Source organism: Gadus morhua, chromosome 11 (assembly GCF_902167405.1).
Source record: "Gadus morhua chromosome 11, gadMor3.0, whole genome shotgun sequence".
NCBI classification, from domain to species: domain Eukaryota; kingdom Metazoa; phylum Chordata; class Actinopteri; order Gadiformes; family Gadidae; genus Gadus; species Gadus morhua.
In genome coordinates, this window is record NC_044058.1 from 11,770,851 (window position 1) to 11,785,850 (window position 15,000).

General features: G+C 46.9%; 1 protein-coding gene across 8 annotated transcripts in view; it reads right to left on the reverse strand.

Annotated features, from left to right (window-relative positions):
* The window catches only part of mef2d (myocyte enhancer factor 2d), a 74,215-nt gene that overhangs the window by 34,870 nt on the left and 24,345 nt on the right, over window positions 1-15,000 (reverse strand). For all 8 annotated transcript variants that reach the window (XM_030369498.1, XM_030369497.1, XM_030369496.1 and 5 more), the window contains exon 2: window positions 4,513-4,940. In XM_030369498.1, the coding sequence (XP_030225358.1) occupies window positions 4,513-4,566 (54 nt within the window). In that variant the 5' untranslated portion in view covers window positions 4,567-4,940. The remainder of the gene's footprint in view (window positions 1-4,512; window positions 4,941-15,000) is intronic.

A 15,000-nucleotide genomic window follows, 5' to 3' on the forward strand; every position in this document is an offset into this window, starting at 1 on the left:
TGGAGGGGGGAGAGATAGAGAGATGAATGGAAAGAGAGAGCGGGAGAGTGAGAGAGAGGGGGGAGGGAGAGAGTGAGAGGGGGGGAAGATAGAGAGCGATATGGGGGGAAGGGAAAGGGAGAGATAGTAGAGACAGAGGGGCGAGTGAGAAAGAAATAAACATAGTTAATAGGTTGAGGTAAGCAGGCTGTGGAAAATGTGAAAGTGGCACAAATGGTGCCAATTAGAGAAACAGTGAGAGTGACACACACAAACACACTAACACACACACATACACACATGAGAAGAAGAGCTGTTGGTAGCCTGCAGTTAGTTGAAGATGTAAACAGCAGTGCTCTGATGGTGTGGTTGTGGTCGGTTTTAACAATGCTCCAGCAACTTCTGTTTACTTTATGTTTAGATTGAACACACACACGCACGCACCCATGCACGCACGCACGCACGCACGCACGCACGCACGCACGCACGCACACACACACACACACACACACACACACACACACACACACACACACACACACACACACACACACACACACACACACACACACACACACACACACACACACACACACACACACACACACGGGTATATCAGCTAATCTCCTCTCTTCCCTTGTTTTTTTATCTCATTGTTTTTCTTTCTATCGCCCTCCCTCCTTCCTCCTCTCATTCGCTCCTGCTCACTCATCGCTTCCCACTGCCACAAATCAAATTATATCGGGGTCGTATCCAAGAGCAACCGACTGCACCCTCCCCCCCCGCTCCCCCCTTTCCCACCTTATCAGGCTCTGCTACAGTCATCATACCAGTCTCTCTCCGTCTCTCTCTGTCTCTCTCGTAATTTTTCTACATCTCCTTTAATCGGTCCTGTTTAACCTCCCTATCTCTTTGTATCTCTCTGACCTCTTTCTCTTTCCATTCTCTCTCAATAGCAAGCTGTTCAAGCTTTTAATGGTCTTAGCCTCACGACTAAGAATCTATTTCATACTGGCAATAACCATGTAAAATATCAGTTTTAATAATAATAATTCAGAAATTAAAGATATCAACATTTACATTGAGATAATGACATTATTTGTTGCAACAATTTAACTATGAACAGTCATATGTTACAATCAACTTAGATGTTTAATCATATTCTCTCAAGTACAATTCACTTCTTCCTAGTAAAAATTATAATTCTGCAGATAAACGCTAAGACCATTAAAAGCTTAAATGGTTTGCCAAATCTCTCTTTCTGCAGCTATCTCGATCCATTTCTCTTTCTCCTATTGCATGTCTTTATCTCTCCTTCTCTCCTTGTTCTTCCTTTGTCTGAATGATTGTCTGACTCAATTTTAATTTCTCTCTCTCTCTCTCTCTCTCTCTCTCTCTCTCTCTCTCTCTCTCTCTCTCTCTCTCTGTCATGCATTCAAAATCTACATTGATCAAATGTCCACACATTTTTTTTTACAATAAAATAAAGTAGCCGTCACCACCAAGTAAACTAACTTGGATATTCTGATTGATTCTATTGGCAGGGTAAACAAGCTGGCAGTAATTAACGTTAAGAATAGCACCCCCAGGTAACCAATGGCAACTAAAGAAGTGTTGTTCAGGAGCAAGGGGAAGGGAGATAGAGAGAGTGATGGGGAGAGAGAGTGAGATCATATCCTAATGCAGTTGTCATGTCTAAGCCTGCCTTGCACTTGGGTCAATGTTGCCCCCCCATGAGGGTGATACTTGGTATGGCTGTGCTGCTCCACATCTACTTAAGTCCTTGGTTCAATTCCCAGCCTGGGTTTGTCCGGGTCGTTTGGATTGGTGTTTTACATGTTTTTACATCAGTTATGATTATTCATAGAAGACGTAACAGCTGTATTATTTTAAGAAATGTCAGAGACTGCAATTAAATCAAATCCCCAGTCTGTCAGTCTGTAGAATGACACACTTGATTTAGTATCAGTAGCATTTTTCTAAAAATCTTGTTGAGAACAACAAACCAAATCCGTGTAAGCAGGGCCGGATTAACAAATCATAGGCCCCTGGGCACAAAAGTCTAAAGGCCCCCCCCCCCCCCCCCCCCCTCCCCGAAAAAAATCTGGAAAAAAAAAAATCTATATATTTTTTTTATTATTATTATTTTAACACACACACATAATGACACATAAAGTGTAGCCGGCTTGGTCTTACTCCGCCGACTACTGCGTTGTGTTCAGGTGCATAGATATCACAGGACGCTGCAGTTCTTTTAAGACACTTTACTTTTAGTCTCTGTTGTCTTTCACTTTTTTTTTTTGTCTTTTAGCGAAACCACTCAGTTGATGTCACATCATGTCTGTGACTGTCAATTTTTCATCAAGTGGACTGGCTCAATTGACAGGTTATGGGAGGGGGGTTAACTGTCACATTAGGCCACTATATTGTTCAGAATCATTATATTGCTGTTCTTATGACATTCGTTTTAATAATGAATTTTAAATATATACCCTATTTAATAATACCATGTATAACTATTTTATGAGTACAAACATTCATAAAAAAAATAAATAAAAAAAAAAGTTTATTTAGTGTGGTGCCCCCCCACTGGCTGGGAATGGTTGGGGCCCCTGGGCATAGTGCCGTGGGCCCTAATGGTAGATCCGGCCCTGCGTGTAAGACAAACAAGTCCTGGGACATACTCGGCTCTGAGAGTGGGCCGTGTAAGAAACCGTTGACCTCTGAGGCATGGCGAGAGAGAACGTGAGTGAGAGAGAGAAAGAGAGAGAGAGAGAGAGAGAGAGAGAGAGAGAGAGAGAGAGAGAGAGAGAGAGAGAGAGAGAGAGAGAGAGAGAGAGAGAGAGAGAGAGAGAGAACTAGAGGGAATATTACCTCACCGACAAAACTCTCCTGACATCTGATCCCGGCATTTGGGCTCCATTAACCACCCAAGCAAGGACTGCCCCGCGCCGGATCGCGTTTCTCTTTCCTACGTGTGATTATGTATCTCTGAATAACAAGCCGCCACTGCACCCCCACCCACCCCCCTGGAGTAAATGTCCCTGGCCGTCCCCTCCTCCCTAATGTCCCTGCTTTGGAGCTGGCTCTCTCTCTGAGATTAATGGATGGTGGTTCGGGCCCCGGGGCCACCTGGTGTCCAAACCTGCTTTGGTTGTCGCCAGCCAAGTGCATACTCACTCCCACTTTCTCTCTTTATATTACAGCACAACCACCTCCTCCAAAAAAAAAACCCATAGCTGTGGTATAAAGTACACTCTATGGCTACTCCCCCTCGCTGTCCTCACCTTTATTTCCAATCCCCTCTTCCTGTCTCTTTGTCCTTGTACTTCTCTCGATCTTCATCTCATCTGCTTCCCTCTTTTCTCTCTCTTTCTGTGCTTTTTACAACTCTCCCTCTCTCTGTCCATCATTCATCCCTCCCCTTTCTCTCTATTGTTCTTCCCCTTCAACTTTCCCTTCCCTCTCTTCCTCTGTCTCTGTCCTTGTACGTCTCTCTGTCTTCCTCCCTCCCCAACTCTCCCTCTACGGTGGTGTTTCTGTAAGGTAGAGGTGTCGCATCCATTATCCAATCTGCTCAATGGAGCGCAGTCATTTTACCAGTGGACTCATCTCAGATGGATCACTTACCCTTTTATCTTACTCTGACAATGCTGCCCCAGTAACCAGAGTCCCACAGCCCACAGTGTGTGTGTGTGTGTGTGTGTGTGTGTGTGTGTGTGTGTGTGTGTGTGTGTGTGTGTGTGTGTGTGTGTGTTAGGACCCTATAGAGGTCCCTCTATTCATGGGGGGATGGGGGGGCATAACGACCACAAGAACGTTGTGAATATAGGATTGCTTTTCTTCTTCGCTTGTTGGAAACACAACTGACAGGCAACTCTCACACACACACACACACACACACACACACACACACACACACACACACACACACACACACACACACACACACACACACACACACACACACACACACACACACACACACACACACAAAGACACATGGGCAAACTAACTGTGGGAAACGGTTCCAACAAAGATACGTGTGGAAATAAAGATGGGGCCTGAAGGTGTGACATCAGCACTCACAAACGCACACACAAACAAACACACATCCCTCAATCCCTCAATCCCCTCAGTTTCACCCTTTGCTGCAAGCAAATAAGCCACCATGGAGTTATTGAATGAAAGAGAGAGAGAGAAAGAGAGATAGAGAGAGAGAGAGAGAGAGAGAGAGAGAGAGAGAGAGAGAGAGAGAGAGAGAGAGAGAGAGAGAGAGAGAGAGAGAGAGAGAGAGGCAAGAGAAGAGAGAGAGAGAGAGAGAGGAGAGAGAGAGAGAGAGAGAGAGAGAGAGAGAGAGAGAGAGAGAGAGAGAGAGAGAGAGAGAGAGAGAGAGAGAGAGAGAGAGAGAGAGAGAGAGAGAGAGAGAGAGAGAGAGAGAGAGAGAGAGAGAGAGAGAGAGAGAGAGAGAGAGAAAGGGAGAGGCAAATGAGATAGAGCAAGGGAGATGCGAGGGAGAGAGGGAGAGCTCACCTGTCTGTTGCGCTCGTCGGTGATCCTTTGGATTTGGATCTTTTTCCTCCCCATGGTTGCGGTGTGGTGGTGGGATGGGACAGGGGGGGAGGAGGGGGAGGCAGAGGTTAGAGGTCACAGGGGACCTGCAAAAGGTGATTCTGGTAGCTACTCTGACGCCCTCCAGGCGATGGGTGTCAAAGCCAGGCTTCAGTCGCTCTGCTGGTCTGTGTTTCCGGGGCAGCAGCGGGGAACGGGGGTCGGGTGGTCCGTAACCCCAGGAGCTATGATGCGAAGAGGTAGCGGGTGGGCAGAAGGTTTGCGGGGGCGCTGAGGGTGTGTCCGGCCACGTCCGGTCTCAGATGGCGGTCCACATTGTGGAAGGTCGTCGTCGCACCGGCTTCACTCGGGTCCTCACACCGGCTCCTTCAGTAGTCGTCACGTGGCCTCTGCAGAGCAGAAGGGGAACAGGGAGAGGGAACATTGGTCACAAACCCGGGAAGGAAACACACCGGGCCAGCTAGATGAGCGTTATAAATATATATGTGCCTCTCCCCCCGCAATATAACAGGGAACAGACCCGACCTAGCATGGTTAGCTCAGCATCCACTCTACACTCCGTGGACAGGAAGTACTGCTTGTTGGTCGTTTTTATTTCTTTTTAGGTCCAAGCAGAACACGAAAATATGTGTTGCGTTGTTTTAATGATGATGACGGGTACTTTGGGAGGGGGGGGAGGTTGGGGTTCTCTGGTTAAACAGGAAAACACTTCTCAGGGGGATTGTGCTTTCCGTGAGAATACAGTGACGGGGGAGGGGGAGGGACGACTGGCGGTCCGCGCGCGGTTGAGTGTCGAGGCCCTCGGGGGCCCGCGGGGAGGAGGGCTGTGCTGTGTCAGCTTCATTAGAGCCATCCCCGCCACATCACTGATCTGCCGGTCGCCCGCGGCAACCGGCCGGCCCATGCCCCGGACTGGGCTGACACACCGAATGTGTGTTTTCCCCCCGAATGGAGTGCAGGGCTCAGCAGAGTGCAGCCTCGGCAGAGCGCAGCCTGGCCTCGACTGCGCTACCACGTCGTGTTTTCATTTGTTGTTTTATTGCGTTGAAGACCGTGATATCAGGGTACAAAAACAATCAGTGCTTCAATAAAGGTCTGTTTTTTTTTCTCGAGAGTATTAAAGCCTGAAGATGGTTTTTCATATTGACCGGCATTGCTCGAGTGAGTGTATTGTTTGAAAGGCAATGTTCGAAGCTCAATGATAACATTATGTTCTACGGCTGAGCAGAAGCAATCCCCTGACATGACATCATCATGTCATTCCAGGCCAGAGAACTCTTCTCCTGACGCCTCATTGACCCCAAAAACAAATAAAGAATTATTGACCCGCAATCGACGATTGTAACATTGTATCGGAGCTTTCAGTCAATCAATACTACCTATTTCCTCCCGGCTATGCTTTGTTAGCTTACCTGAGGTGAACCGATTCAATTCGACCCAAGAGTGACAGAGGGCTTGCTTTATCATGTAGGTTTCACACGCTGTTCAGTAAGGATGCTGAACACTCTGCTGCCAGCAGCCATGGAGGCTCTGTGGGCAGGCATGTGGTAGTTGATTCGCTCCCGTTCTAAAAAGGGAAAGGTGGCGACGAAAGCATCTGCACTTCCATGAATGAAAGCGCGTCCGGAGGAGGGACAGCTACAGGGTTGAGGGCCATTTTAAGCCTCACTACTATTTGTAGTTCAGCCTTAAAAATAGCGGCACTCTATTTTTACTGTGTGTTTACACGGAAATACACTGACAGTGGGAGCCGAGTCATTGCATTAGCGTCGGGAGCATCGAAGCCTAGAGTGCAGCACGGGCCGCACAACATTGTTTGCATTCCCTCTACCTGGGAGAACCCCAGAAGTATGTGGCCTATTTAGACTCGTGCTGCTGCCGGAACAAAGACTGAAGGATTCTGGTGCCGTGACAGTGACGCTGCTGTGGGGCTCCCAACGCATGCTTGCTTTGAGTGGATGCAATTGGCTTAGCCGTGGTGATGAGTTCCCCATGAATTATGCACTTTGACTCGGAGGCTTCGCCGGGTGGAAGAGGGGATGTACGGAAGGATGGGTGCTGTTCGTTATGTTTGTGTCACACGTTGTATTAAAAGGGCCTTGAACTAGGTGTTGGAAATGTTTACATTGCAGGCAATATGCTCATGAATATGAGCATATTGCCTGCTCAAAAATGAAGCACATGAATATGTGCTTAATTTTTTTCTTTACTCATAATAAATTAATTTAGACAACTTAACTTGGTATTTCTATGAGCCACTATTTTTATTCCACTACTGTATGATCATTTAAAGACAATCAATGATAACATTGAATAATGGCAATGCCCAATTATATAGGCAGTACACTTTCCCCTCATAACGTACCATAGCTCCAAAAGAACAACAAACAAGAGGTGTTTGCCGTGAACTTGATTACAATCCGCTGATAGCAGATCAGTTTCCCGCCCGTGTGCAGCAGCCACAACAATCAAGCCAGGAAATTGCACCGGCAGCGAAGAGGAAACATTGGTCCAGAGTTCAAAGACAGCACTCAGTGGGATTTGTCTTTAGGGCTGCAGGCTGATCACACATGAAAAGGCTGCTTTATCTGCCCGGGGTGGTCAAGCCTCAACCTTTTTACCCTTGATGCTGCCGAGGCTCACTTCCCATGTCTGATGTCAGACAGAATCTCTGCTCTCACACAGAAAGGGACAGGGGGCCTGGAGTGTGTCTGCCGCTTGGCCGAGCACACGAGCGTGGCGGAGGGAACAGGCCAGGGCACAGATAAACACTGATAACAGGGATTCCGCTGGGGGCCCATAATAGAACCCTGTGGGGCACCTTGCTTTGTTCCTCTTTAGTCTTTGGGTTTCAACAAGGTGTTTGCATCCACAGGTGGGGCCCGGTTGATATCGTGGATCGATTAGAATGTGTGTAAATTGTGGATAGACTGAACCATTTGAAAGCAACCTTTGGAAATTATGGTTGAATTCTGTTGATTGCTTTGTATACAGATGTTTAAACACTGACAGTTAGACTTTAAGTTATTCCCCTGAATTAGGACTTGGAGGTTCTGTATTGAAATGAATTCTGCAAGTTACTAGCAATTGTTTTCTCCTTCTATGGGTTGAAATGTAATAATCTCAATGCTAAATATGTTGGAATAACTTTTGTGCTCTTTTGTTTGAGCCACCATGGCCTCAAAGGTTCTTTCGAAATGGGCAATATCCTAAAAGCAAGTTCACCTATTTGAATTGCCCTAATTTACTTAAACTCAATAACAAATTATGTGGATTATGGATGATAAAAAATGTCACAATCATGAATCAACAGGAGTAATAAAACATACCCAGTGGTATAGCGAAACGCAGAAAATGCATTTGAAAAAGAAAAGCACTGAGCTTGAACCTATTTTTCTTGAACAAAGCATCACCCACCCCTCATCAAGGATTGAAAAGAAGCACTGGGAACAACATTTCCCGGTAAATAAATAAAATACAACGTAGGCACACTGAGCTCCATGTAGGGCAGATCAGGTCAAAACCAAGGGGAAACTTTCAGTAGAGATCAGTCCATGAAAGAACAGTTTGAACATGCTCCATTATCCCTGCCATCTGTTGCAGTTGAGCATTTCATAGCATCATAGACGTCCTTTTGAAGCCACTTATTTAGGAAGCGACACGCCGCTAAAGCCCCAGCCCTTTACTGATGCAGAGAAAGAAATATCCTTTTAGATACATATTTATATTTAGTTACATTTGCAGAGAGCAAATTAGGCCTGCACGATTTGGACAATTTACCTGACTGTAATTTTTTTAATTCGAAATTATTTTGATTTGCCATGGCGATACTTCATTTATCTTGATAAGGCGATGCAATAATGCCATTTAAAACTGGAAGTAGTGCTAGGTAGATAACCTGAACTAAAACATCTTCCTGCTGACCTTTATTTCAGAATATTTTTGCTACTTAGCCAGAAAATATTGGCAATGAGATTGCATTGATTCCTTGTGTGCATTTCAAAATATTAGCAAAAAAATCCACGTTGCAGATTTGGCAGTCAAAGTAAAACCTCTGCGTTAAAGGTGATGAAGCCATTCATATGCAATACAAAAATGAATCACGCAGCTATTGTGCAGCCCTACAGGAACATGTACAGCTCTGCCATAACCCTCAATTACCAAGGACCAATCAGGGGTTAATTGCCCTCCCTGAGGCAATTAACCCACAGTTCAGTCTGCAAGGGCAGCATGAACTGTGGATAAAGAGCAGATTGACAAAGGCACAACGTTTCTCTTTTCCCCCTCTGGCCTCCGACTCTCCCTCTCTGCTCTAGGGCTGACCAGTCCAGACAGGTCCAGACCCACCAGCGCCACTCTAACAGACATGTCTAGATGTGTCAGCGGCTACGGGAAAGGGAGCCGGTACCGTCTGAGTCATGACATACAGGACATGAGGTGGTCACATGCCCTCCAACACTGGCCTGGACATAATGTGTTGGTGTTTTTTTTTTTTTAAATAGACACGTCTCTACATGTCTGAGCCATGCGGTGTGTTCAGAAATGACCCGCCGTGCTAAAGGGCCCCTATAATACCACCTACCAGTTGGCACTGTGTAGGCTGGGAGCCTAATCTATCATTTATCTAGGCGGGCACTCCCACTTTTGATAGGGCAGATTTTGAAATGGGTTGTAATGGCTAACCCACATCAGACCTAGTGAAATAAAATAGGGGTCCTTTAAAAGTCCTCACTCGTGAATCATTGATATTAAGGATAATTACCTTTTGAAAATCATTAGTGCTAAAATAGAATTGGAACCCAGCTTGAAAAAATCAGACAAATGTTCACACATAAATAAAGTTAATCTCTTAAGGTCTGGCACACAAGTTTATGGATCTTTGAATATATGAATAAAAATCAAATATCCAAATATTTATTAAAAGCTCTCTGTTCCAAAATGTCTGGCAATCATGGATGTATATTGTCAACGAAACAAAAGCCCATACATTTTGTATGAAATGCCAATGTTGACTGGTAACATTACCACATCAATTTATCATCCACTATCAGGGTATGTGTGTATTTGTGTGTCCATCTTATTCTGTGGCATAAGACCAGGCTGAAGCAGATAGATAACAGGTGGTGCATACGTGTTTGCATGTGTTTGTTGCTGTGTATGTGCATACTGTATGTGAGTGTACATGTGCATGCACGTGTGTGTGTGTGTGTGTGTGTGTGTGTGTGTGTGTGTGTGTGTGTGTGTGTGTGTGTGTGTGTGTGAAAGGCAGACAGGAAGATAGCTGGATAAAAGCTGTGCGTGTGTGTGTGTGTGCACGTTTGTGTGCAAATGTGTGTGTGTGGAGGAAGGTTGTCAGCTACTGGAGCCTTGCCAGACGGCTGCTGAGAAATCTATCACTTCATCCCCCCTGCACCAGCGTCTGCCAGAACCTCGCCCCGGCCAGCTCCCACCCCCTCCGCCACGCTGCCAGCCCTCCAACCCACGCAGAGCTCGCCCTACACGGACACCAACCGCGCACGGAGCCTGCATGGGAGGAGTGCAGCTTAAACACACTGCCAGGGCCATGAAGGGCCACTCCTGAACACAGAGGAACACAGACGTGTTGGATCCCGGCGGTGTGTCCGTGCTCCTGCCAGATGTGGCGCTCTGTTGGCTCCTAGTCACCGATCTGTTTCAGTGAGCGGGGAACGCCGGTGGTTACAGCGTTTACCCCAAATGGTGTCCGTTTCCAGTAATGCGCATAATAGGGCTGCGACCGCCGATTATTTTCATCGTCGATTATTCGAAGAAAATTTGTAGGTATTAAGTAACATCCGATACCTTAACAAGTTACGTGTCAATTTATTTAATACGTAACTTGTGATGTCTTAAAAGTCCTTGCTTTATCTCACAAGAACAAATAAACCATTCCTTTTTTTTAATTTTTTTTATTTATACTTGATAAAAATAAGATTTGATTAATTTACTTAAGGCGTACCTCGACTTAAAACATTAAGTTACTTTCTAAATAATATTCCATGGCTAGTCAAAAAGGGACCGAGCCAATAGGCTCGGGCATATCAAATTCACTGGCCCACATCCAAAACACATGTGATCCTATGGGGTGCGACACCTAGTGGTTCATTCCAGCTATAATCTCTGACCTTCAATATAATGTCAAAACGTCCATATTGAGATCCATTTGGGCTGGTTAAACGGCGTAGGGGCTAGTGTTCAGGGTGAGGCAGCAGCCATGAGACCGTATGGTTGAGAGACCTGGAGATCCAGCGGAGGCTTCAGGATTCACAGCTAGACGCCTGGGCCATGGCCTCTGGAGCAGGCTACCAAAATGATAGATCTACCTGTCAGTCTGAGGTCCAGGTCGATCAATACTTCAATACCTTCATTCAGCCCTCTCCTTGGTCAGGGTGTGTCTGTGTGTGTGTGTGTGTGTGTGTGTGTGTGTGTGTGTGTGTGTGTGTGTGTTTGTTTGTTTGAGTGAGTTTGTTATGTGTTGTCAGGTGAATGTGTATGCATAGGTGCATGCATGAATGTATGTGTGTATCTATGTGTTTGTATGTCGGTGTGCCCAATGAGTGTGCGAGCATAATGGAATAGTATATTGCCCATTTGTTCCGGTGTGTGTGTATCTGCGTGCATGTGTGTGTGTGTGTGTGTGTGTATGTGTGTGTGTGTGTATGTGTGCACGCGTACGGCTGCTCTCATCCTACTGTGATGGAAGAAGCGACCAACGGGTTGACAAATGAGGCCGTCAAACGTTCCACGTAAACACAGTCACCACCGGGAATGGAAGCAAGCGAAATGTGCGGCAGGTGAGCACATGACGTGGGGGAGGGAAAAAGAGAGAGAGAGAGAGAGAGAGAGAGAGAGAGAGAGAGAGAGAGACAGGGAGATTTGCCACCTGAGGTTTATCATGAACCACATGGCCGCTGGCTCAGATGGCCTCGACAGGAGGAGCAGAAGAATCCTCCGCCACAAACCCTTGGACCCACACCAAAGCAGACAGAAGCCACCAAATGGGAGGATTTTCTAACTGGGCCGTAGAATTCTCTCATCTGACCCGATGGGAACGAGCTTGCGGGCCAACCTTGGGGAGGGGAATGGGAGGGAGGGAGGGAGGGAGGGAGAGAGAGAGGGAGGGGTGTGTTCTGCCAGCACCAGCTGTGGGATATTTACAGAACTGTGTCCTCATGTTTCCAAGCAACGGGTCGGCCCGCCGCCTGCCGCACTCTCTGCCTGGTGACCGACCCGCTACGCCTCCCCGCTCACCCAGGTCGCTCGGTGGGCAGCGGGCTCAGCCCGACCCGGGGGCTGAACAGACCGGGCCGGGTCCGGAGGTAGAAACCTCCCGAGAGGAGTACGGATCAGAGGAGCAGGGGCAGAAGGAGAAGGCATTGTTGGGAACGGGGAGAGGAGCAGTGACGGTCCCTACGTACGCACTGCCAAGACAGAGCAACACGAACCACACCAACCCCCCCACCCTCTGTGTCTTTCTTGCTCCTCAACGTATCCAATCATGGCTGGATCTGGGGAGAGGTGTGGAGAGGAGATGAGGTGTGTGCTGTGGGTGGATGGAAGGGAGGGAGGGAGGGAGGGAGGGAGGGAGGGAGGGGTGGGGGCTCTGTGTTCTCTTCCTCTCTGCTCAAGAATCCCGCCCCCGTCTCTGGGCTGCCGTCAATACTGCAGTCAGCCTGAGCATGCACGTGTACACACACACAGAGTCAAACCCACACACACACACAGACACAAATACACAAAAACAAACACAGTCCAAAACAAAAAACTAAAAAGAAAAGAAAACCCATGTCTATGTATATGATACACACAACCACACACACACACACACATACACACACACACACACACACACACACACACACACACACACACACACACACACACACACACACACACACACACACACACACACACACACACACACACACACACACACACACACACAAAATAAAACAATCCCATGCACTTTACACAGGGCACGCTCTACTATGTCACAAGTCGACACAAAGCCTTACGGAGGAATACACCTTTGGAAAATATAATCACAACACAGTCTACGCCCATGTGGACACACACACGCAGGGCTCCTTTTGTCCAAAACATTCTTGTTGGTCTGGAGGCATGCAGCCCAGAGATGTTTGGTGGGTCATCCCAACAAGGTGCAGGGTTTGTTGTTGACACATAGACGTGCCCTTTTCTGAGAAAACTTGAGCATCAGCTATGCAGTTTGACCAGTCAGGTCACATAAATGTCGCCGGTACAAACCGCCAACAAACACACCCTCTAACGTTGTGACACACGTAAGAGAAGGATTTCCCTGCCCTCTTTCCTCCCTATTCATTTTTCAACAAAAGTAAACACGTGCTTAGGTTGTGTGTCGGTGTGAGTTACCTCACCGTGCTAATATATGATAAAGCAGGGATAGACCCAACATAATTCACAAACACGCTGGCGAAAACCATAAAACGCAGTGCAATAAATACAATGCAAAGAATGAGAAGCCTTTTCTATTTCTCCAGAAAACTAGACTTTGCTTTTGGATTTAATGTTTTTCTGATTGAATCGATCCACACAAAGGCAAACTCTCACAGAAACACAAACACAGACGCACACTCCACTAAGGTCACCATTGATCTAAGCAGAATGCTACATGGCCAGGTCCCCAGTTGTACTTTCAGTTGGAGGAGTCCTGTGAAGCAAAGGTCACGGGCTAGCCGTTGTGTCCTGACCAGGTGTGCATTAGAAAAGGGCATGGATCTATTAGTTATGGGCACCAATATATAACAAGTCTCACTGAACTATGAGACACCACCCACAAACCACACAAGAAAAAAAAACAATGACATTTCATGGGTGGAACACATCGGTGGTTTCCAGGTCCATAGAATGTGGTACGTCATTCACCATTCTAAGAGGATAACAAAATTATCTTTCCTCGAGACCTAATGACGCGAGACCTAATACGCAAATGAAAGTGTATTTTTGGGCTCATGAGGAAGCACTGCAAAGAAGAGCGCCAAAGAGGGAAGGAGAGAGAGGGCGAGAAACGGATGGAGAGGGACAATCCTCCAGACATAACAGTGAATGTGATGGTATCGATATGACATGACGGGGGTAGGCGGTGCTCCGGTGATGTTTACCAGGTTGACGGGGGTGGCCGTCACCAACCCAACACGCTCTCATCAAGGGCCCCATAAAGGAGACAGACAGGCGGCGATCAAGATAGACGGCCACCTAAAAATAGCCATTAATCAAGGGATGCCATCGAGCGTGGCTCCATTTCTATGAGCGCACGTGGAAGAGGTCGGGAATATCAATGAGCGGAACGTGAATCCCAAACGGGGTGGAGAACGCCGCCGAAGTTATTCGTAATAAAGCTTTTTACAGGCTCTGAAAACCCTTTTGCGAGGGTTGAAATGGCTTTGATAATGACACTGTGTGTCGTGTTTAGAATTCGGCTTTCACCCCTTTCCTCGGGAAATTGCCTCAAGTTCTTCGCGGCAGATTATCCCCCGCTTGGGATAACAAGTCTTTAAGCGTGGCACTGATGGTACACATGTGTGTGTGAGTGTGTGTGGGGAATAGCAGGCAGAAGCCTTATTGGTTTGCTTGGTGTTTGGGGTAAGTGCTGTACCCTAGGCACATCTAAAAGGGGGTCCTACCAGGCCAGACCTGTAGTAATGGACCCTTTCAAAACCAGAACAAAGCAGTGTCTTAAGTCTTGCCCACCTCCTCCAGACACTTCTCCTGCACTGTTTGAGACCAGAGAGGACCAAGAGCCAAGTGTCTTCGTCACCAATAAACTTGCAAACGAGACTAAGACTACGTTAGAAAAGCTGCACCGTGATAGAGTTGCCCTGAAAAACTCATTTTCTGTCATTATCTCAGCATTTAACCGAGGCTTACAGTGGAGAGCCAATTGCATTGTGGGACTTGGAAGGGTTGGGCTCCCGTAATCACAGATGGGCTTATTGAGTGCAGTCGATTACAGTTTGTCAGCTGTTAGGATTTGAAGGTAGCCCATTTATCTTTCAGCGCGAGCAGGCATTTTGAAATATAATAATCATACTGTTATTTCCCGTTGAGCTTGAGGGATGTGGTTGGTAAATTCAAAAAAATGTTTACCACACATATTTGTCTCTCACAGTTGACTACTCTTCAGGAAACGTGTTTGAGGCTCTTCCGAAACGCAGTACACATAAATCACCAGGCCACTCTCAGCCATTAAAATCATTCCCCTAACAATGTCCACACTCAAGACACCATTAATCCTCAATTCACTATTTCAACACACAATACATTGAAACTTAGGAGCAAGCACCCCATACCCCCCCCCCCCCCCACACACACACACACACACACACACACTCCCCAAGTGGTTTTTACTGTGGTCAGGAAGGTGTCAGCTCGGTGGTAGATTGGCCCACAAGT